Genomic DNA, 23,918 nt, shown 5'->3' with positions numbered 1-23,918 from the left:
GGTTTGATTTCCATTCCTGCTTTACATCAATGTGCTTCTGTTAAATTAAGCAGAAATGTCATCTAAGATTTATTCTCCTCATGTTTCAAAACTTTCACTATATTTGGATCTTGTGAGGTCACTAGATATGTGTGGAGTCCCACAACTGCAGATCTATACATGTAATCAATTTCAAGGAGGCCCATCCCTCCTTCGGAACGGGGAATATATAATCTTGGTATGCAGTAGTTTTTATTGATCATTTGGTAAGCATGAATCATCCTTCTTGATTTAATATCCAATCTATACAACACTTTTTGGGTGCAGTCAATCACTCCAAAACTATAAGTTAGGACATGAAGAGCAAATTGATATATAGCTTGGATCTTATTCTTAGATGTCAATGCTGTTTCTAGGATTAATTTAAGTCTTCTAAAGTACTCCCTACTCAGTTTTATTCACATTTGTTCATGTTTTATTGCTGATCCTTCATCAATTCCCATGTATTTATACACTCCCTCTTGCTCAAGTTCTTTTATATCACATTCTTGTCCCAAACTGATGCTTTCCTGGTGCTGCAGTTTTCCTTTTTTAAAGGTTGCTTTTGCATATTTATCAAGACCAAAAGACATTCTAATATCATCTGAAAAAGTTTTGATAACCTGCAGCTGTGCTTTCAATTCCTCATTTGATGAGCTATATGGTTTTAAATCATTGACAAAGGGAAGATGAGAAGTTATTAGACTTTGTTATTTTCTAGGAGCCAAATTGTAGCCATGGCCTAAGTTGTTAAGTAAACAGCTTAATGGATTAATGGCAAGGCAGAATAGCAATGGTGACAAAGAGTCACCCTGGAATATCCCCCTTTGAATTTTTATCCCTGGGATAATAATCTATCCTTTATCATGGCTTAATTGCAAAGTGGTCTGCCATTGTTTCATGGTTACTGCAATGTAGTCAATCAGTGCAGGGTGTATCTTATACATTTTTAAGCACTCTTTTATCCATGAATGTGGGATACTATCAAATGCTTTTTTGTAGTCAATCCATGCCATACTTAGATTCTTCCCCTTCTTACAGTTCTCCACTATAACTTTGTTTAACAACAAATGGTCCTTTGTTCCATATGACTTTCTTTTATTGCCCTTTTGTTCTACTGCCATAATTGAGTTTTCTTCTAAATGACTATAAACTCTGTCAGCGTCAGTTCCCGTGTATAGTTTATACGTCGTTGGAAGACAAGTTACATGTCTATAATTTTTAGGGTAGCTTGCCGGTTCACTCTTGAGTAAGAGCATTGTTTTTCCTGTTGTTAACCAGTGTGTGTGTGTTCGGGGTGTGCATATAAATAGTTCTTACTCATGGCTAAATCCTCGTGCAAAGAAGTTAATACTTTAAGCCAAAAGTTAGGTATTGCATCTGGGCCTGGGGTTTTCCAGTTAGAGGCTTTTCTCAACTTTGTTTCAATCTCTCTGGTTGTTATTTCATCCCATTTTATATTCTGTACCTTTAAACCTCTTATTCTTTCTTTTACTTCTTCTATCCATTTAGCATCTTTGTTATGTTCCACAGGATCTTCATAGATACTTCTCCAAAATGTATCTACTTCCTCTTTTTTTGGCGATCTTTCAATTCCTTTTACCTTATTTCCCAATTCTCTATAAAACTTTTTTGGGTCATCAATAAATTGCTTATTTTGTGCTTTTTCCTTATATTTATCTTCATATCTTCTAAGTCTTTCCATCTGTTTTGAAATTTTTAGTTTAATATCTCAAATAGTGCATAATAGATCCTGGTCTGTTCTAACATTGCGCATTGCTTTTATCACATCTATCTTTCTTAGTATTTTTGTTGATCTGTTCCCTCTTTTATAATCCTCTAACAATGACACTTCTTGTCTTAGCTTCTTTATAGTTTTCTCTATTCAATATTTCCATGATGGTATTCGCTTTCATCCCCTCTTTTCCTTTACTACCCTGTGTTCCTGTGGTAGAAATTTATCAGTTATTAATTTAGCTACACAGTAATATATTCTGTTTACTTCTGTTATATCGCATGGATCTCTATGGACAGTCCTAATCACTGTGTTCATTTGTTTTATCAAGCTTCTGACTTTTGGGGTTTTATTAAGCTTCTGCGGTCTATTTCTCTCATTGATCTTGATATATCTGTCTTTGTCTATTAAATCAAGCAAATCTTCTCTTAACTCATTTTCTTCTACACTGAGGGCACATCCCTTATTCTCATTTCCTGTGAGCATTCTATAGAAAGTTCTATAGCATCTTCCTGTGGCAAATTATTTTCAGTTTCTTCCTGTGTCATCTGTTCTGTCATATGGGAACTCACTGGCCTATCACTCCTCAACACTGACTGTGTCTGAGTTTCCACAGTTTCCTGTGCCTTTCCTTGCTGTCTAGCTTCAAATGCACCTGATCAATTGCTTCCTGTTCCACTGGTTTTCCCTTAATTTGGATATCCATTGCTCTATCCCATTGTGGTGCTTTCTGTATTTGATTTACTACACTGAATCCTTCTCTTTGCAGCTGTTCCATAACCTCAATTTCTATTCCTCTGACTTCTCCATTACTAATCTCTTTTTCTACTTTTCCTCTTAGTGTTCTTATTCTTTGTATTGTAAAGTTTTGCATATCTGGATTCCTTTGCCTATATATTTTTCTTCAAATATCTTTGGTGCTGCTCTTTTTGTATTGGTTAGTTTTGCTTTCTCCTTTACATAAATATTACACCATATTAATTCTCTTTTCCTTTCCCCTGTCTATATTTCTTCTTCACATGTCTCCTGATCTTGCTTTTCCTTATTCTGAGGACTCACTCCATCCTGCTGTAATGTAATCTGTTTTAGACCTTCTACATTAAATCCTTCACTTCACAGGCACTCCATAACTTCAACTTCTATTTATTTAACTTCTGCTTTACTAATCATCTTTTCTACATTACATTGTTGTGCTATTAATCTTTTTATCGTGAAATTTTCCATATCTGGATGCCTTTGCCTGTATTTCTCTTAAAATATCTTTGAGACTGCCTTCTCTATATTAGTTAACTTGGCTTTCTCCGTTGCATAAATATTGAACCATATCAAATCTCTCTTCCTTTCCCATGTCCATATTTCTTTTTTATATTTTTCAAATATCTCTAGGTTTTGTTGTTTATATTTTCTCACTTCCTCAGATGCTTCTTTTTCCAAAGAGATCAAAGTTTCTTGATCTATATACTGTTTTTCAAAAGGCTGTTGTACTAATGAACACGATTTTTTATTTGAAGCTTGTGACAGTTTTTCCTGAGGAAGTATTTTTCTTTCCTCTAATTTCTCTCTTAATCGTTTGGTATATCTTGTATCTGGAAATTCTGGGATTTTTGCATAATAGTAACAATACATAATTTCTTTCTTATCCTCAATAGTCCACTCTATTGTCTTTATGGCTCTTCTTTGGCCAATCAATTTTTTTCATTTTTGTGGACTGCTACTTCCTTCTACAACAGGGCGGGCCATCCTCCCCCTGAGCCTGGCCCCGTTGTAGGAATGTTTCTGTATTTTGAGGATTCTAAACTGTCATTTTTTCCAGTTCTGGCACCAGTGCTCCTACCAAGATTGGGCACTTTTTTATCCTGGGTCTTGTGCACCCAGCTATCTTTTTTATTTTTGCACAGTGTTCAATGTGTATGTAGGATGATGAGTTTGAATGTTGCACAGTGTTGTGTCTGTGTGTAGGATGATGAGTTTGAATGTTGCACAATGTTCAGTGTGTGTAGAATGATGAGTTTAAATGTTACACAGTGTTCACTGTGTGGAGGATGATGAGTTTGAATGTTGCACAGTGTTTAGTATGTGGAGGATGATGAGTTTCTGTCAAATGTCTGCTGTATCTGTTAGATTCAATGTGGTAAATTCTGAGAGTACAACACATTTCTTAATTAAATATATGAAATGCTGTAAAAGTTCTGAAAGTTCTGATGATCGGGTCTCTTCCATTGACAAAGCCAGAAAATGTTGAATCATAGACACTGGTATGAATGCATAGCTGAATCTCAAAATGATAGAGATATATACAATGTAATGTGGGAAGAATCAGACTGAATCAGACTTGATAGAGAGTTGCATAAAAATGTATTACTGTACCTTTTTCACAGTACTTGCCATAAAATCCTGTAGGGCATTCACAGATGTAGATGTCATCCTGTTCCACACAGGAACCGCCATTCACACAGGGATCTGGGTCACAGAGTGAGGGGAAGGCTGCAGTACAAAGTAAAAACATAATAGTTTTAACTTTTATATCTTTTTTCAGACGAGTCTTCCATCAGTCCCTCTTGTAACTATTGTACGGCAGTAACTAAGAAACTGATATAACAATACTGCATAATTTCCGTGAGCGTTCTAAAGAGCCACCATACAAGGAGAAGCCTGAAAATAGCTACATGGAACAGCCAAATGATTCAGTCAAGTCACTTCTTCATGAATAAGCAGTATCATACAGAGAGGTTACTAGACAAGTAGAGAATGGAAGTACATTGCTAGACTTTTGTTCTGAATCATATCCGCATGCACTACACACATACCTACAGGCAATTTATAGTTCCAATCTGCCGACAGAATGACTTTAGGATGTATTAAGAAATTGTAGTACCCAAAGAAAACCCACATGAACACAGGGAGGGCATGCAGACTCCATAGAGAAGGCAATCCAGGCAAAATAAAAATGGAAAACCACTTGCTGTGAGGCAACACATCTACTCATCATGCTGCTTTTTCACCTGTGCATCTGAATTTTGTTTTTTTATTCCAGCTGGATTTCTCAACTGATTATTTATGACATGACTCACATATCCGAAACAAAATATTAATCTGTGGTGGTCAGTGTGGTATCATTTATTCCCTTGTTAATTTTATTACAACCTGCACATGATATCACTGTCATTTCCAAAAGCAACATAAAATTATTTTATAAAAATGTGAGTTTTGCAGCTTTAAATTACATTTAGACCAAATATTGAAAGAACACAATGAAATGCAGACTGAACCATATCTAAACAATGTTCTTTCCAAATTCATGCAGGGTCAAAATAGCTATGTTTTTCTATAAAGGTATTGCAAAATAAGTTCTCTGCATTTACATTTGTTTTTCTCTTGGACTGAGCTAGAAATAGTTCATTTTGGATCAGTGCTCTACCCCAGTTTAACATAATAAATAAATAAATAAATACATACATACATATACATACATACATACATAAATAAACAGACAGCTGGATAGACAAATACATTTGTACAATGCAGAATTCTACAAGCAGACTGTACAGAGTGATTACAATATATTAACATTAAAAAATATAAATAGAAATTAATTCAAGCTACATATCAAAGTTTTTACTACTCCAACTAAATGTCAGTTTTAAGCCTGATTCTGTTTATACACAGCAACAGTAATTTTGAGTAAAACCGTTGCAGTTATATATGCCATCTGTTTTACTTTCACCGTTGCTCCAGTCCATAACATATATAATACACATTTTTCAAGATGGCAACCATTTGCACTTGTTCATGCAGTTGAATAATACTTGCAAGACTGACATTCATTTTCTGAAATGTATCTCAAATTGTCACTTGTATAATGAACTAAAACAAATGAGCTAGTATTTATTATACATAAACTAACAACATAGTTGGTTGTATGATTGATTTGGTCATATGATGTAAATTTTATGAAATTAGAGTCATGCTGCAGATGTTTTAACAAGTCAATTGCAATAATATGTTATCGTATATAACACATAATGAATTTTCTCTTACAATCTCGTATGAAAACGGGCCTTTTCCAGTAAGGAAACCCATGTAGCAAACAAATAGCAAAATGCTTCTCCCAAAATCCTTTCAGGAATGCTTCTTTTTAATTATGCAGACAGAATTCCACACATCATTGTCATAGATGGAGTATTGGTCTGGTTGATAATATAAACTCCTCCACTTTTTATTCAAACTGTAGAAAATGAATTTCTTCATTTCAACCATGGATATTATAACTATATTTTATGTAAAAGAGAAATCGAAAATAAGCCTATCATTTGCAGAAACTATAAACAATGACTATGTAGTTTAGGTAACATCATGCTTAAGGAGGGTCTTATTAAGGGTTAGGTTTCAGAGGCCGTGTTTGTACTGTATAGGGGAACTGCAGAAGAATGCAAGAAGTATAACTCCTGATCAAAGGCTGTTGAGTTCTAAGACTGCAGAAGAGATATGTTAACTGTGCACCAAGCAGACTGCTTATGATCAGTACTTATGCAAATAAGCTACTCGGAAACAATAGGAGTATTAAGGATATTCATAAACAGTGTATTAGTGCAGTCTATAGAATTGGCTTTGAACACCGAGTGACAGCCTAACTTCAACTGCCATTATTCTAAGTACAAATGTCAGTAAACTCCGAGGAATGTGTCTTAACCCAGAAAAATGTGTTGCACAACTGAAATTTTCTAAGATGTTTTATACTTTTATGTTACCAAGTATCAAAATCAGGGTACTTTTGCCCTCAAACCTCCTGACTTGGGTCTTACAGTAGAGAATCAATTATCGAAACGTCGATTATTTGAAATGTCAGTTATTCGAACGCAACTTTCCAAAGTTTCTGGGTAGCAAAAATCATAAATTCTGAAACATTATATGTATTTACATGTGCATGCTTTTTAAGCTTGTAGCGTGAAAAATATTCTTTATTGTCCACTGGAATCACTGAATGGTTGAAAAGTGTATTCCCTGCATGCAGAAAAAAGCAAGATTTTAGAAGTTTTTTATCTGATTCTATATATGTTTGATTATCCGTGCAGTTTGGTTAACAGAATTACCCTAGGTCCCAATTAGCGTGGATAACTGACTCTCTACTGTACTATAGGTTAACAGGCCTTTTCTAAACCATACTTGCTATTTAAAATCTGACACCTGTACATATACGGAAAAAAAAACACAGCTGTATTAATTTAGGGCAAAACTTAAACATCTGTTACATAAGGTCTGTTGCAATGAGTACACATACCTGTCTTGACTTTTATCTTTCTTCTTTTCCACAATAATACTCCACTCTGGTCCACTACTTGACAAACTTTTCTTTTATTGTACCTCCTTAACTTATATTTTCTAATGTAATTTCCCTTTTTTAATTATTTTAACTATTATTATTCTTATTATTACTAGTTAGAAGTTTACTTTTACATATTTATTTGTGGTATATGAACTGCACTGTAGAATTCTGAACAGTTTGAATGAAAAACGCTGATTGTATTGACTGAATCTACTGTTATGCTATGTTTTTCAGGCTGTCCTCTCTTTGTATTTTGCAATTTGGTTTAGGTTGGTGTTGAAAAAGACCTTTGGCTCATTTCAGTTTTCCAGTTATCAAAAAAATAAAAATAATAATAATAAAATAAGCACATAAAGGGCTCAAACAGATGTCATATGCTGCCCGGTTAAAGAAACTCCAGCTCAACTCAGTGGCATACCGCCTGCTCAGAGGCGATCTGTGCCTGACATATAAAGCCATGTCCAACCCGGAATTAATGGACATGCTGCACCTCAGAAAATCCAAATCCCATCGAGCTACGCGCTCGAGAGACTTGAACCTCAGCACTGAAATAAATAGGACATGCTGGAGGGACAGATTCATAACCCAGAGGCTCCCTTCACTCTGGAATAAAATCCCAGTCCAGGTTAGGCAGAGTGCCTCATTGACTCTCTTCAAGAGGAATCTTGATGAATGGATGGGAGATCGTAGGTTTACCCCAGGTATCACTTCTGTGTCACTGTTAGACAGAGGCACAGTATACTAACCTCAAAAAAGGGCATAGAAAAATTAATTTAAAATGGGTGGTGAAAGCCAAATACACTCTGGCTAGGCTTATAAATGCCCTAGGGCAGATAGCCTAGTATGAACCTATGAACCTATATGACTGAGTCAACGTGATGTGGCAGTCATAAATCCAAAATGTAAAAACGTCATTCGATGACGAGCATAAAAAATAAATAAGAAACATTCTTTATTGTGAGCGCTTTCGCAGTATAGCTACTGCTTCTTCAGACATTACAAACAGTTGAGTATAGTTAGATTTAAATACCGTCTATAATTTGAACTAGCCAATCATAAAGCACTTCTCATTGCACACATAATTAAATTAAAAAATATACTTGTGATAGCATGTGTGTGTGTGTGTATATATATATATATATATATATATATATATATATATATATATACAAAGATATAAAATATATATACATGTACATGAACATATATAAAAAGACAAATATAGAAAAACAGTTAAAAAAATACATTAATACAAATATCAAAAACCTGATAAAAACCTAACATTTATAAAACACATTTCTTGATCACTTATATAAAGACCTAAATTAAAAAAAAGGCTTCAAGGATATCTTCCCATTAAGACCCCTACCTGTATCTCCTCTTATCCTTAGAATCCATCTGACTTCATTAGCCTCAGTCAGATTCTCAATGTCTCCCCCTCTATGATTGGGCATTATTTTTTATATCATCATGAATTTGAAACTGTGTGTCATCTCATATTGGGTGACATATTTTGCTAAGGCATTACTTTGAGCACCTCTAGATATATCATAAAGGTGTTCTCTAATTTGGCCCTTAAGCCATCTACTAGTTTTACCCACACAGAAACTAAAACATAACTGACATACTGACATAGCTGCAACATCACTAGGATCACTAGAGTTCAAATTTCTCAGGTATATGTCTCTAAAGGTCCTCTGTGTGTATAAAGTAAAAAAGTACGACCTGATGTACAGACATACAATATTTACACAATTGTTAGGTAGTGTAATAGAGTAAGAGGTGGGTTAATAACCTTAACTTTCTGTTAACATGTTTTTTGTTTTTTTTTTTTTTTTTTTTTTTAAAAAAAAAAAACGTGGTTGGTCTCCAAACCTAATTTCTAATTTCACCATTGCTTGTATGGGACACTTCCCTTCTTAACTACATCAGTCAAAATGTTCACATTACCACTATAAAACATAGGCATACGTACAACATTACATTTATTTTCACTATTAATTGGATTATCAATGTTCGCAGAAAAATATGGTTTAGCTACTGTAGTATGTAACTGATTAATATCATGTAAAGTATTTTTAACTTCTTGTGTTTTATAGCCTCTTTCATAAAACCTATCCTTTAGGGCAACTAAATCAGCCTCAAATACTGTATATTCAGGGTTCAGCCTGGACATCCTCATACCCTGTCCTTTTACTATGTTTTTAAAAACATGTCCCGGATGCATACTTTTTCTATGCGACAGGTTGTTTCTCATACATTCTTTATGATAAAGCGTAGTGCTGAACAAGCCACAAGGTTTTCTAAATATCTTAACGTCTAAAAAAATAACTTCATCATATGATGCAGTCATCTCAAATCTTAAAAAAGAAGTACTTGTATTAATATAATCAGCAAATAATTTCAATTCAGTTTCTGTACCATCCCCTAATAAAAAGAGATTGTCCAAAAAACGTCTGTAACTACATGTTGGCCTATATCCTTAATTAAAAATGTACTATTTTCCCTCTGGGCCATGACTAAATTTGCATAACTATTGGCCATAGATGTACCCATGGTGACACCTTCATTCTGCAAATATATCTGTTGATTAAATATGAAGATGTCACATCTACTGAGGTGTCTAAGAGCACTGAATCCAAAGTGATATGAAAGAATATCATCTTATGATTTCTTCTAAACCACTCCATATGCACACACTCACACATGTATACAGTGACACATACTCTCATGCATGCTTATGCATACACATACACACAGACATGCACAAAAACGCACATACAAATGCACACACAGTAAATTAGATAGAGCAGTGTTGCACTGTCTCTTTTTTATAACTCCAAATTTTTTTAATACTGTGATGGGAATGGGACTCATTCCTAGTTCAGAGTATAGTTAAAGTTCATGACATCACTATTGCTTCAGTTTTTGGTGCTGACCAAGAGTGCTGTTCTCAGCATCCATAATGCATCCAGAAAAGCTTCCTTCTATAGTTCACATAGGGTTACCTGCACTGGTATCCTATTCACTCATGTTTTGAAATTATTGTTTATTATCACAGGTGCTACTCCTACTACTGGACCTTTCTGGATACCCTTTATCCACATCTCCCTAATTTCTGCATGTTCTGATATTTCATAACTTTACATCCCTCAGTATGTATAGAAGTGTAATCGCTATTTCAATAATTAATGCTGCTGTTGTTCTTTTATAAGTATGACATCTGTTTCCTTACTTCTACATTGTTATCTGTTGATGATCCCATTTAATCATTGCTTCTTCAACTTCAGTAATGTTTTTTGTGGTTCAGGTTTCCAGTGCTTCTCAACTGCTTGTGCATTGTAATGTTTGCACAATCCCCAGTCTAAGAAACTTGCCATGGTGTTGTGCCTTGCATTCAAGCAGCCATGTGTACATCACAATCAGTAATAAGGTATGCAGCTGCTAATTCTGTATTGCAGAACCTACATTGGTTACTATTTCCAACTCTTTCTATAGATTTTGTGAACCAGCATATAATTATTACAATATCTTGTGTTGCCATTATTAGAATTTCATCTTTTCATTTAAATTCACTCTGTCTTAGTCTTCATGCATCAAATCTTTTCTTTTTAATCAGTTTGCCTCCATTGTCTTGTGATTATAGGCTCCCTGCCAGTCAACTGGGCCATTTGTTCCTCATTACTTGGATGAAGGCTGACCATGGGGGGGCATAAAGTCAGACATTAATCAGATGCAGTTTGAGATTTTTTGCTGCTTTAATCTGTAATACCTACATACACATGGTGAAGTGCCAGACAGAGGATGTGTAACAGGCTGACTATGGAGGCTATCCTCTCACTTCTGCAAAGGATATTCCTTTCAAGTAGGTATTCACTCCCCCTCCCCCAAAGAATGAGCAGTAGTTTTCCCAGTCTCCACCATGGAAATTGTACCATCTAGCATGCCTCTGAGTGTTAATAAGCCACCCCACCCCCAAGGAAAGGTGGACAGGCCATACTCCATCACTTCTGCTGGTCACTTCTTGGCTTCTCCAATGGGCTTCTAATTGAGTGCTGGTTGTCTAGGGTGCAGTTGGGGCTCCATCTTTCTGTACTACTTAACCAGGCTTGTTTATGTTTGAAATCTTGAACAATGTGTGATTTTTTGGGAGTTCATAATACTTCCCACTGTAACTTTGGGCTTTCAAATTTTCTTTTATTTTCTTCTTGTCACAATATCTATCTATTTATTTATTTATTTATATTTGTTTACCGGGTTATGTCTGACTGGGTAACATAGCCCGTTTTCAGCAGAGACCCAGGGAGAAAAGCTCCACATAAGCAACACAGTTATACAAAAACTATAAAAAAATACAACAGTATGGTTACATATTAACAAGAGGGTTATAAAAACAGAGACAGCATTTCAATAGTCAGTGAATACAGTACAATCAAAATAAATTGTGTGTTTATTTTTTGTAGAACTAGTATAGATGAAAACTGAAGAAAAGGATGAGGTATCATCATCAAGGAGAATGCAAGGCATGTGAGAGGAAGAAGAGAGACATGAAAGGACAGATAGAAACAGGGTGCATCCCGCTGTTTGCATTTGCATTTTTTTCTTTTGTTTTTAGCACTTTCTACTGCTATTTTAGTCCACTTCTGGGAATATTTCTTTATCCATTCTTTTCTGAATTGTTTCTACTAATGTAAGCAAGCAAGCTTATCATCTTAGACTTTTTTCATGATTTAATACTTTCACTATGTTTGGATCTGATATCAGCAAATATCCATGCAATTTCACCTTTGCAAATCTACACATGTAGTCATTTTTGAGGAGGCCCATAAGTCCCTCAGAATGAGGGAGATATAATCTTGCCATACTCTGTTTATGTATCATTTTACAAGTATAAACCAGTTTTCTTGTTTTCCTGTCCAGTGGATCTAACACTTTTTGGGCCAAGTCAATCATGCCAACGTTGTATTATAGAAAATGAAGGCCAAGCTGATTTATAGCATTTTTTAATATTATTTTTTGTCTTCCAATGCATTCCTGACTAATCCTTGTTCCCATTTGTTTATTCTGTGCAGTCCCTCTTATTCTAGTTCATTCATTTCAAAGTCCTTTCTCAGGGTTATATTTTTCCGATGCTTCAGGTTTCTTTATACATTTTGTTTTGGCACATTTATCAAGGCTAGATGTCATTTTTAAATCATTAGAAAATGTTTAACAATTTGTGGTTGCATTTTTGTGTGTTGTCAGATGAGCCATATGGTTTTAAGTCAGTCATAAAAAGGAAGTGAGATGTCATTTGGCAAAGCTGCTTTCTGTAATTCAAGCTGTAGCTATAGCTTAATCTTTTAAGTGGTTGCCTATTAGAAGACCGAAGACGCATTCTTTCGAATGCGTCTTGGTCGAACTCAAAAACCTGAAATGGCAAAATATCGAAGCGGCTTTTATGTCAATTCTTTCCCTGGGAAAGAATTTGCTTGACCACTTTGTTACTTTGCCATTTTTGGCACTGTAGTGCGGTCTCGGAGTTGGTATATTTAAGTAGGCGGTGTGGGGGCACAGCCCCCCACATTAGGGGGGTTGGGGGTGAAGCCCCCCACTTAATGTAATGTTTAAAGTATTTTTTTTTGTTGGAAGAAAAAAATCACTGCTCTGACAGTTCGAAATTGTAAGCTTTCACTTACATAGGGTCGATTAATCACCTTTCGCTTTCTAAGCATTCGGTGATCTAATATAGACGCTTTTAAGTAAACTGCTTAAGGGGTTAAGGTCAGGGGAAAACAGCAATAGTAGCTAAGAATGTCTCCTGTATTGCTCCTGAAGTACAACAGTGACCTAACCACTCCTACACATGTTTGTAAAGCTGCTGTAACTACTACAGGATGGCAACTCTGTAACTGTTCACATGGATACAGGTGGGCAGTGCAGGTGGCAGTACATATCAATAAAGGCTAGAGGCTAATAAAGTGGCAGAACTCCATAATTATGTGACATCAGTCACTGAGTATGTATCATGAGTGGAATGTAAACAAACAGTTGTAAACTTAAACTGGCAAAGAGCACAATGAAGTGCAATGTGTTTCTTGCATGTATCACATATGGAGTGTGGGAGCACAATATGCCTTTAAGGTAATAAATAAACTGTGGTGTGAGTCATGTCACCTGCACTTCAGTCTACACGGAAGAGTTGACCTGAAAGCTTCTCAAGTGTATGTCTCTGTGTATGCCTCTTTCCAAAATCCTGAAGTGTATTAAGCTGCAATGCTGCCTAAAATTTCTTTCTATATCTAGCATGTTGCTTGTTGTGTTTTCTGGGGATTGAGATGCCATATTTTTGTGTTGACACTTTGGGCTTCCTATGCCTCTGCAGTAATTTAGGCTCCTGAAGAAGGTCTGTATCAGAAGTGCCATGAGGCTAGGTCAACAGGATGATTAAGCAAGACCTGAAAAATCAAGCCATCTGTTGTGATTAAGATACAAGATGTCTTTTTCATATTTTACAAAAATTACTGAAAAAAAAAACTTACTAACCCCAAACATTCATTCTGAATCTTGCTTTCATAAAATTATATTGTTTTTCATAACTTAATGAATCACCAATGTATTCTCACTTTGTTTCTTTAATCTTTGGTTCAGGATGATGACTACCATACCACCACCCATGTGGTTAAAGTTGCAATAGAATCTTTTTCAAAAACGGAAGCCCTGGCTTCAACATTTTCTGGCCACCTAACCACTCATTGCTGATGTCTTCCTGTACGCTCAGTTAGCCCATTCACTCCTCTACCACATATATTATTGGGGAGAGGGTCTGGCCAACTCCAGCTGTGACCCTGCAATTGGGCCCTTACTCCCTGTCCAGGGACAGAATGACCTTGTGGTCTACTTTCTGTAGGACTGATAATCTCTGTTTAAGAGAGATGAGATCTGTGAGACAGGCATCATATATGCAGTAGGAGTGGGCATTTTTGCTGACAAAGGGGAGGGGAATCCCTAACTGAACAGATCAAACATCATGTTATGGATATCACTACCTGAGAATCAAATTTGGCATGCCCCCCTACAAGTTACCAATACAATGGCAAACTGGTGGCAACTAAAACATTCTCCATCCAGCCTCCAATGGTGTGTGTCCCAGATGCTAGCAGAAATCTTAGAACCCCCCAACTGGGATTAGTGAGCTGACATAAGCTGCTCATTCCCCTCCCCCCAGCTCCTGCAGTGTCTCCTATGCCATGGAGGTAGGTGACCTCAAGGTTTTGAGTTATACATCACTGTAATGGACTTCAGGACAAGCGAGTAGGAATCTAGTCTGACGTGTTTTTATTTTATGTTGTATGTGTGAAAGTCATGAAAGTGTTTAATACATTTCTTAAAATGAGGAAGAAAAATACAAAATTTCAGTATTAAAAAGCAACTTCCAGCCATACTGTTAGTCAAAGAAGAACATGCAGTATATATGAAACATCCTTTTTGCCAGAAATCAAGTTCAGGAGATTACTTATGTTTGTGTAAGTAACTTAACATATATAGTACAAGACTCTGAACCTAATTACTTTTTGAGCCCTTTAATAAAGACAGAAGAGTCTGTGGAATCAGAGGTGATCTGTTAAGGGGCAGCCCATTGAGAGAAGCTGATTTAACATTGAATAAATACATGGATGCATGTCAGGTGAGAAGACTATTGAATGTGCAATGTAAAACATAGACAATCAATTTAATGTCCATTCCCTTCCTAACTCCATTCTCTCAGTCTTGTCCACTAACCACTTTAAGGCATCACTTAAAGCTTATCTAAAAAATAAGTGGCTATGTTCCTGTACTAAGCCCTCGTGAATGCTCAGTATACCCCAACCATATCAAACTTCTTCCCCTGTGTTTAATCTTGTATTCCTACCGGCCTGTCTTAACCTTATATCTTGACATAAGTCATACTTTACAAATAGTATTAGCTAAGTTCATAGCCTAGGTTTTGATGTCATGATGTAACAAATTTGTATTTTCTTATGTATACTACATTTTGTTTACTTTATACTTTATTGAGTATTGTAATTCATGCATTAAAATTTACTGATAGTCATGGAGCTTTTCTCGCTGGGCCTCCGCTGAAAAAGGACCTGTGTCCAGTCAGACTTTCCCAGTAAACAAATGTTAAATAAATAAATGAATAAAATAAATAAATAAAGCCATTATTGAAGTGCATAAAATATGTAAAATTGAGATTGTGTATGACAATGATGTGAAAATGAAACCTAGAAGCACTAAAATAGTAAAAAGAAAAAAACAAAACTTTAGATGACTGCATGATAACCAAAGCTGGGTCTGGCAACAAATGAATAGTCAAAAACAACATATTACAGTTTTAGACATGAAAGATCTGTCTGTAAAGCACCAAAAAATCAAATCTGTGTACTTTGTGGGGATAATCATTTCACCAGAGTGTTCTAAAACTGAAAAGAGTAAAGCAATAAAAAGTCAAAAGTAGAAATGTTAGGGCACAATATTGATACACATTAAATGAATGCACCGCATGCTAGATACAATGATAATGCATTTCGTTATTGCCAAAAAGACTGTTCATAACATTCAAAATGTGAATTAAGGAAAAAGTCTAGTATAAAAATCTGTAGAGTAAAGTTAAAACAGTTACTGTGAGTAAAACCTGACACAAATTACTATACTAAACTACAAACAGCAAACTGTAATAACTCCAAAGCTTTTTGTCCACAGTCAACCAACTACTAAAACCTAGTAAAAAGAAAAGAAACTCTTGGGATGCTAAAGGTTGCTCTACCAAGTAAACAATATGATAACATGTATGTATATATACCACCATGCAGACAGATAACTTTAATAACACAAGCTGAAAGCGCTTATCCTATTCTATTCTTGTTCTTGTTTTAGCCCTAGCCTTTGTTTTTACTGTGGACTGTGGATTGTGTTATTAAAGTTCTCTCTGTGTGGTGGTATCTCTACATACATTTTATCAACTACTAAAACATGGTACACCGACTTAACCTATGCCCACAACAACTAATCCAGGAGACAGCATAGCCAGTCAATTTAATTCCCACTTTATTCAAACAGTAGCCTCTCTTATTAACCACTCAGCCTCTATTGACAGTACCCCATCCCCCTATCCCCAAGCAATATTCCAGATCACTCTCATGTAAATTAGTCCCAACTTCCACAATGAAGACATTATGTCTAACCTTAAAAATCTACTTCTCTTGCCCCTGATAACTTACCAAATGAATGCATCAAAACAGCAGTTTGTGTTCCTGGCATACCTTATTTCTATTTCAACAAACTACTCCATGACAAAAGGCTATATATCTACACAGTATAGAAAAATGTCATATACTACCTTTATACAAAGACAGTAACTCTACCAACATAGAATGGAAGTCCAGTTTCAGTCCCATAGTTATTTTATTTCCTCTGTCAAAATAGTGGAGAAATGTAGGCAATCTTAACTTCTCACCTTTATTACTGGAACTGCTTCCTATCCCCTGCACAACATGGTTTCTAAGCTTATCATTGTACTTCTATAGCTCACCTTAGTTTCAAAACTACTGAAAACCAGAACAGAAACAATGGCAACCTAGTCTCAACACTTTTCCTTAACTTATCTAAGGCCTTCAACATGGTACCACATAATCACACAGAAAATTGTTCCACAAACTGTCTTCCCTAGGAAGTCATGAATCCTCAATATCCTAGTTTAGCAACTACCTCTCAAATAGACAATAGACAGTAACATGGCAAAAATACATCATCCTTGTCACAGTCAATGTCCTTCAAGACTCAATCTTTGTCCATTACTTTAAAATATATTCATAAATAACCTTCACATAGTAACAAAAAAGCTAGCATCAGCCAATATATAGATGATTTAAGACTCATCTGCTCTTCAAAAAGCCTCTATAAACTAAAATAGTTCACTCAAGAATATTTTTACAACATTGGCACTTGTCTGACTGACTCACAGTTGTTCCTAACCCCCCCCCAAAAAAAAAACAAACTAGTCTGACCTCAAGAGACATTCTCTGACCACAAGAACCACTTTTCATTCCCTTCTTCTAATAATAATAACAATTAGCTAGTAAGCCGTACATTAAGCTTCCTGGGGCCATTACAATGAAAACTTAAAATTTGATTGCCACATAAAACAAGCAGTAAAAATAATCAGTAAAAACTAGCTGCCCTATTCAGAGTCAAACAATATGTCACAGATAATGCCAGGAAAATATTGCTTTATTCATCCTCATCCCAGCCCTACTGCATGCAGCTCCATTACTAATTAATATACAAGCCTCCCAACTCATACCAAATTACTGGAAAGACAGGCTTTGAATCAAATCTGGGAGATTGAGTGAGGGTGCAGAACAGTCACAATTTTAAAGCTAATGTATAAAAATGGCAGTCAAACAGTTAATATATAAAAATGGCGGCCAAACTGCAGAATTCTGTGAAGAGTACTTGGGATTTTACTGTGTATTAACCCACTTTAAAATACAGTAAAATGTGACTTTCTAAGTTTAGAACTGTAAGCTAAAAAGTGCAAGGGCTAAAGTGCAGCATATTAATGATAGTTTGAAGAGATATGCTGATCTGTTTGGATTCTTAGGATGCCTGCAGGCTGAGTGCAGTATGAACATAAACTCTTAGGCAGTTTCTGTGATTCATACTTCATGTAGATTTCTTATTGTGCTTAAGGATAGGAATGAACAATAGCTAAAGCCTATTAAGTCATTGAAAGTTATAGTCAGACCTACAGAACCAACAGATTGGATTGTCAGCATGGTAGCAGTCATGAAGCAGGGCAAAGCTGGAATATACACTGATCTGCATGAGCTTAACAAATGAATCAGCACTAAGAAGTATCTTCTTTAAGATATTGAAGATGTAGGAGCAACTATGCCTAATGTAACTTTTTTCAATGTTGTAGGCAAACTAAGAGATTTGGCAAATAAAGTTGGATATAGTCAATTCTAAACCATGCACTTTCAATACACTCTTAGGTGGGCACAGATACTTAAGGCTACCTTCTGGTATCTGATCAACACCAGACATTTTCTAAGAAGGTGTATCAAATATGAGTGATGGACTAGATGAAGTAGATAATTTTATTGATGACATTCTGGTATGGGGTGCTATGAAATAAGAACATGACAGATGACTGGTCAAGTTGTGATATGACTAAGATTGCAAGGTCTGAAACTCAACAACACTATCATATATGTGCTACTTTTATAAAACATATGGGGCGTACAGACTGACAATGGTCTTCAATCAGATGCTGACAAGGCTTGTACAACTGTGAACTTGTAAAAACATCCAAACAAATAATCTCTGATGCAGTTCTTAGAATTCTATACTATTAACAATTATTCCACTCTTCTTAGAGATCAGTATCACTAAGAAAGGTGATACAGTATGATGCAGTATGGTGTTCATAGGTTCATAGGTTCATGCTAGGCTATCTGCCCTAGGGCATTTACAAGCCTAGCCAGAGTGTGTTTGGCTGTTGCCACCCTTTGAATTGAGTTTACTGTGCCCTTTTTTTGGGTTAGTTTACTGTGCCTCTGTCTAGCAGTGACATAGAAGTAATCCCCGGGGTAAACCTATGATCTCCCATCCACTCGTCAAGATTCCTCTTGAAGAGAGTCAGTGAGGGGCTCTGCCTAACATGGACTGGGATTCTATTCCAGAGGTAAGGGAGTCTCTGGGTTATGAATCTGTCCCTCCAGCATGTCCTATTTATTTCTGTGCTGAGGTTCAAGTCCCTCGAGCGTGTAGCTCTAAGGGATTTGGAGTTTCTGAGGTGGAGCATGTCCATTAAGTCCTGGTTTGACATAGCTTTAATATCAGGCATAGATCGCCTCTATGTAGGCGGTATGCTACTGAGTAGAGCTGGAGTTTCTTTAACTGAGCAGCATATGGCATCTGTTTGAGTCCCTTGATCCTCTTTGTGAGGTACTTTTGGGGTCTTTCTAGTTGCTGCAGGTGTCGGGTAAGGTACATCCCAAATGGGGAATTGTATTCTATTATGGGCCTGATGAGGGATGAATAAAGGGGCACTATGACCTCCCTTGATTTAGATGTGAATCCTTTCATGATAAGGTGGGCTATATAGAAGGTCTTTCTAACCACTTTGGCAATGTGGTTGTCAAAGGAGAGATTACTATCAACTTGGGTCCCCAGGTCCCTAATTACTTCTTCTGTACTTAATGGATTACCACCTATGTGGCAATTTGTGGGCACTTTGTTTTTGCCAAAGGGTATGACTATATACTTTTGGCGTTTAGCTTTAGGCCATGGCTCTGGCACCAGTTATCTGTCTCTGTGAGACCCTTTTGGAGGATGCTTGTGTCAGCTGGAGAGTCAATTATGGCACCCAGTTTGCAGTCATCTGCGAACTTGGTCAGCCACAGTCCTCCCGTGTTAGCCTGTACCTCAGAAAAATATATACCGAACAAGAGAGGTCCCAGGACTAAGCCTTGTGGGATGCCACTTGTAACTGGTTTCGAGTCTGACATGGCTCCAGCAATTCTGACCATGTGGGTTCTGTCTTTGAGCCAGTTTGCAACCCATCTTATGACACAGGGGTTTATATTTAAGCTGGAGAGCTTATCTATGATGCCCGAGTGGGGTATTGTGTCAAAGCCTTTTGCGAGGTCCAGGTAGGCTGTGTGGACTACCTTCCCTTCATCAATGGCCTTGGTGACTGTTTCAAAGAAGTCGACCAGGTTCAAGAGGCAGGATCTGCCCTTAACAAAGCCGAATTGGGTAGGATCCAGTGTCTGTAGGTCCCCAATATTTTTGTTTATAAGTTCCATGATGATCCTCTCCATAGCTTTGCAGACCAGGCTAGTCAGGCTTATGGGGCGATAGTTTCCAGGGTCCATAGAGGCACCACCTTTGTGGAGTGGGACCACTGTCGCTGTATGCCATTCTTTGGGTACATATCCTGTAGTAAGGCTGAGATTGAACAGCAGCTTTATGTGAGGGTTTAGCTCTTCTTGGAGTTCATGTAGGATGCAACCCGGGACACCGTCAGGTCCCATTGATGCTGTGTTTTTTGCTTTGGAGAGGGCGGCTTTCACATGAGCATCTGAGATGTTAGGGAGGCTGCACTCTGCTGGGATAGTTATTTGCTCTTTTGGGGGGGAGAAGTTTGCACTGAATCTGTCTGCCAGGATGTTGGCAATGTCTGTGGGTTCAGTGTATTTTTTGTCATTTTTGGATCAACTCTGAGCATATCTGGGAGTTGCCACCCAGGTTCCTAACATAACTAAAGAAGCCTTGTGATTTTCTTTAGTGTCCTGTGCAATTTTTCTCTCGAATCTGGCCTTGGAGGATTTCATGAGGGATCGTAGTTTTTTGCTAGTACTGATCAGAGATGCCTTCCCTTTTAGGGATTTTGCTCTATCATGTAGTAGCTTCCTCCTTCTGTTGTACAGCTTATTTATGGCTGGGGTCCACCAGACTGGACACCTGCTTTTGGAAGACTGGGTCTTGGTTTTGTTTGGGATAGCATGATCCATGCATTCCTGGAGGTGTCCATAGAATGCATTTATAAAGGATTCTGCAGTTTGGGCCATAGTTTCCACTGGCCCGGGCGGGGGTCCTTGAAGGATTCCACCTTGGTTTTGAGAAGTGTGAAGTTCGCTTTTGTGAAGTTTTTCACTGTGGTTTTCTGGGCAGGGGGTGGGGTCGGGATGTGGCTATCCAGTGAGATTAATTTATGGTCCGATCTTACCAATGAGGGGTATACCTCTGGTATGCAGCATAGAGTCCCCATGTTGGTGATGACCAGGTCCAGTATGTTTTCCTGTCTTGTGGGAGTGGTGACTAGTTTTTCCATAGCATTTGAGTTTATAAATTCTAGGATCATTTGGGCTAGGGTGTTGGGGCTTGAGTAGTGCTCCCACTCTATGTTTGGGTAGTTGAAGTCACCCAATATAATGGTGTTTGAGAGAGATCTTCATATTCTCCAGTGATCTCAGGAAAGCCGAGTGGGATTTCTGATTTTGAGAGGGTGGTCTGTAACATGCTACAAACTGAAAGGCAGTTTTGCCCACTGTTAGTTGCACATGGATGGCCTCCGATGCCTCATGCAATGCCACTAACCTGAAGGTGTGGGTATCTTTGATGAATATGGATACTCCCCCTCCTTTTATGGTTCGGTCTGGGTTTTGGGGCCGAAAAGCATGATATGAGATATAACCTGGTAGTGCTGGGGTGCTCTCTGGAGCCTTGAACCAGGTTTCTGTCACTGCACAGATATTGATGTTCTCCATACTGAGGAGGGCTTAGAGTGCGTGCATCTTGAGGTTTAGACTTCTGGCGTTTAGCAGCATTACTCTTAGTTTCTTATTCATCGTGTTGTCTATGGAGGTGGGTTTGTCTTTTGAGCCTTGCCTTAAAAAGGCACTATGGGGGTGGCAAGAGCCTTTGCCAATATCCGAAAGTCCAGGGGTGACAGGTGCAAGCCGTCCCTAGCGAAGCAATGTGGCTTGTCAAACATGTCTTCCCAGGCTGTCAGACACTGGAACCCCTTTGAATGACACCAACATTTTAGTCAATTGTTAAAATTGATCATTTTGTCTTTATACTGTGGCATCATTCTAGGTGAGGGTAAGATGCTGCTTAAGGTCAGGGTCATACCGGCCTGGGCTACAAGATCAGAGAGCTCCTCTATGTCTCTTTTCATGTAGTCCAGGGAGGTACGTCTCAGGTCATTCACACCAGCATGGGCAATGACTGAGTCATATTTGTACTTGCTTTGGAGTGACCTGAGTGCTTGTGTTATGTGGTGGATACTAGCGTCCGACAGGCAGCTCACTGTGACTTTCTCTTTGTTCAGCCTGGTGAGTGGGACGTCAGTGTGTCTGACTATAGAGTCACCTATTACAAGTGTATCAGGTGTGTTATTTAGCCTTAAGGGCTGTGACTGTTTGGCACACTAACTTTGTGAGCTATGTGTTGCATGTGTTTTGTTTTGGGGTAGCGTTTGCTTGGATGTCTGCTTTGGAGGTCTCTGCTGCTTAGGCAGATTTTTATTTAGAGCCTCCAAGTATGTTTTGTGTGTTTATGTGTTTGGTTTGCTGTTGTCGTAGGACTATGTGAGATTGGATTTGTGGTCTGTGAGGTTGCCTTCTCCTCCTGACTGGTTGCACCAGTTCTGAGTTGAGAGAGCTCAGCCTCCAGTTTGGCTATATGGTTGCATCTCTCACATATATTTGAACTTGTTGGGAGGAGGAGAGGGTTGTCTGTGTACATGAGGCAGTTGTAACATTGCCTTAAGATTCCCAGATTCACCAGCTGGACTGGAGAGGAAGCCATTAACTGACCATTGGACATGCTAGAATAGTATAGGGAACTCCTTTATCGCTGAATCAAAAGGACCAATAGGGGACAAGGTACTAGAAGGGAGTATATGAGGATGTAGTGCTTTTAGTTTACTAGTGCTAACTTGTGAAATTGCTTATATGAGCAAGTGCAGGGCCTTAGATTGAGAATAGGGTGTTTAGTTTGAGAGATAGAGCAGTTCTAAGGGAAAAAGTGAAGAGTAGACTTTATGGAGCCGGGAATGGTTTAAACCCGATGCGCTATGCGCACAATCGCGCAAAGCCGCACTAAAGCGGGTTTTTATACAGGGCACTTGAAAGAGCTAGAAATTAGCCCAAAACGGCCAATAAACTACCAGATTCTGTGCTGAGATCACTCCTCCAGGGACAGATAGGCTGCTCAAAGCTCCCCACTTCCACTGGTGAACAAAGAAGCTTCCTTCTATCCAAGTAAGGAAATGGGTAACACAGGAACTATACTAAAGTCCAGAATACAGCAATGCCTGTATTACGGAGTATTCTAGGTCAGGAAAGGCGGGAAACAAGGATTTTTTTTGTTGTTGTTGTTTTTTAAGAAACAAACAGCAGAAAATTCACAGTAATAGCTTAACACAGGCTAGCGCACTTGAGTGAGCAGCCTCAACAGATAAAATGCAACAAAAGACAAACTTTAAAGTGCAGTTTAAAAAATAACAGTAAAACAAGCTTAAACAGGTAAAACAGCAGTTATAACTCGCTTTTCGGTGAGAAAGGACAGTCACAAAGGTAGTAGCAATAGATTATACTTAAATCAGTTTAGCAGTCGCTCTTTTTCGCCTCTCTGCTGCTAGCACCACTCTGCAGGACCACAAGGAGCTTTTGATGAGTAGGAACAGCAGATAAAAGTGTTTTGAGTTGATAAACAGGGCAATGCTAACTCTGAAATATTATGGCATGACCATACCTACATGCAATTTACAAGTTGATCAAGTCAGCGAGTGTTAGGAAGAGTGCTATTACATGATCCAGCATTAATTAACTGTGGGGACATTGTGGACTTGTGACACATTCTCACCTTGAACAGATGGGATATACCCACCTTAATGAAAATCTGGCATAATACAACATTTCAGGCTTTCATGGGTAAATTCCTATAAAATCCTGCATTATGTATTTATGTATAGAAATACATATGCCAGTCTTGCTTTCTGAGAGCTTCATAAAATTATAGGATATAAACTTGGGCAGTCTGAATATATTTCTAGGACTTCCATTCTTTTCTTAAGTAAAGAGTGGTTTATTGTATTTTACTCAACCACGCATCCACCATCAGGTAAAAAAATATTAATTTATATACATATATATATATATATATATATATATATATATATATATATATATATATATAAATAAATAAAATGCCAACTCGTAGATATATTCTGAACATGTGTTATATTCTTACCTCTAAAATGAAGTTCTATATACTTCAATAATGAAAACTGAGCATAATGCC

General features: G+C 37.4%; 1 protein-coding gene across 1 annotated transcript in view; it reads right to left on the bottom strand.

Moving 5' to 3' along the window:
- SNED1 (sushi, nidogen and EGF like domains 1) overlaps window positions 1–23,918 on the bottom strand; it is a 1,598,911-nt gene that overhangs the window by 612,177 nt on the left and 962,816 nt on the right. The window contains exon 13 of the mRNA XM_044070335.1: window positions 4,121–4,237. Coding sequence (XP_043926270.1) covers window positions 4,121–4,237 — 117 coding nt within the window. The remainder of the gene's footprint in view (window positions 1–4,120; window positions 4,238–23,918) is intronic.

This window comes from Protopterus annectens, chromosome 4.part1 (genome assembly GCF_019279795.1).
Source record: "Protopterus annectens isolate FY-2018-M chromosome 4.part1, PAN1.0, whole genome shotgun sequence".
In the NCBI taxonomy this organism is placed as follows: Eukaryota; Metazoa; Chordata; order Ceratodontiformes; family Protopteridae; genus Protopterus; species Protopterus annectens.
The sequence above is the reverse complement of the archived record's forward strand: the minus strand, read 5'-3'. Positions and strand labels throughout refer to the sequence as shown.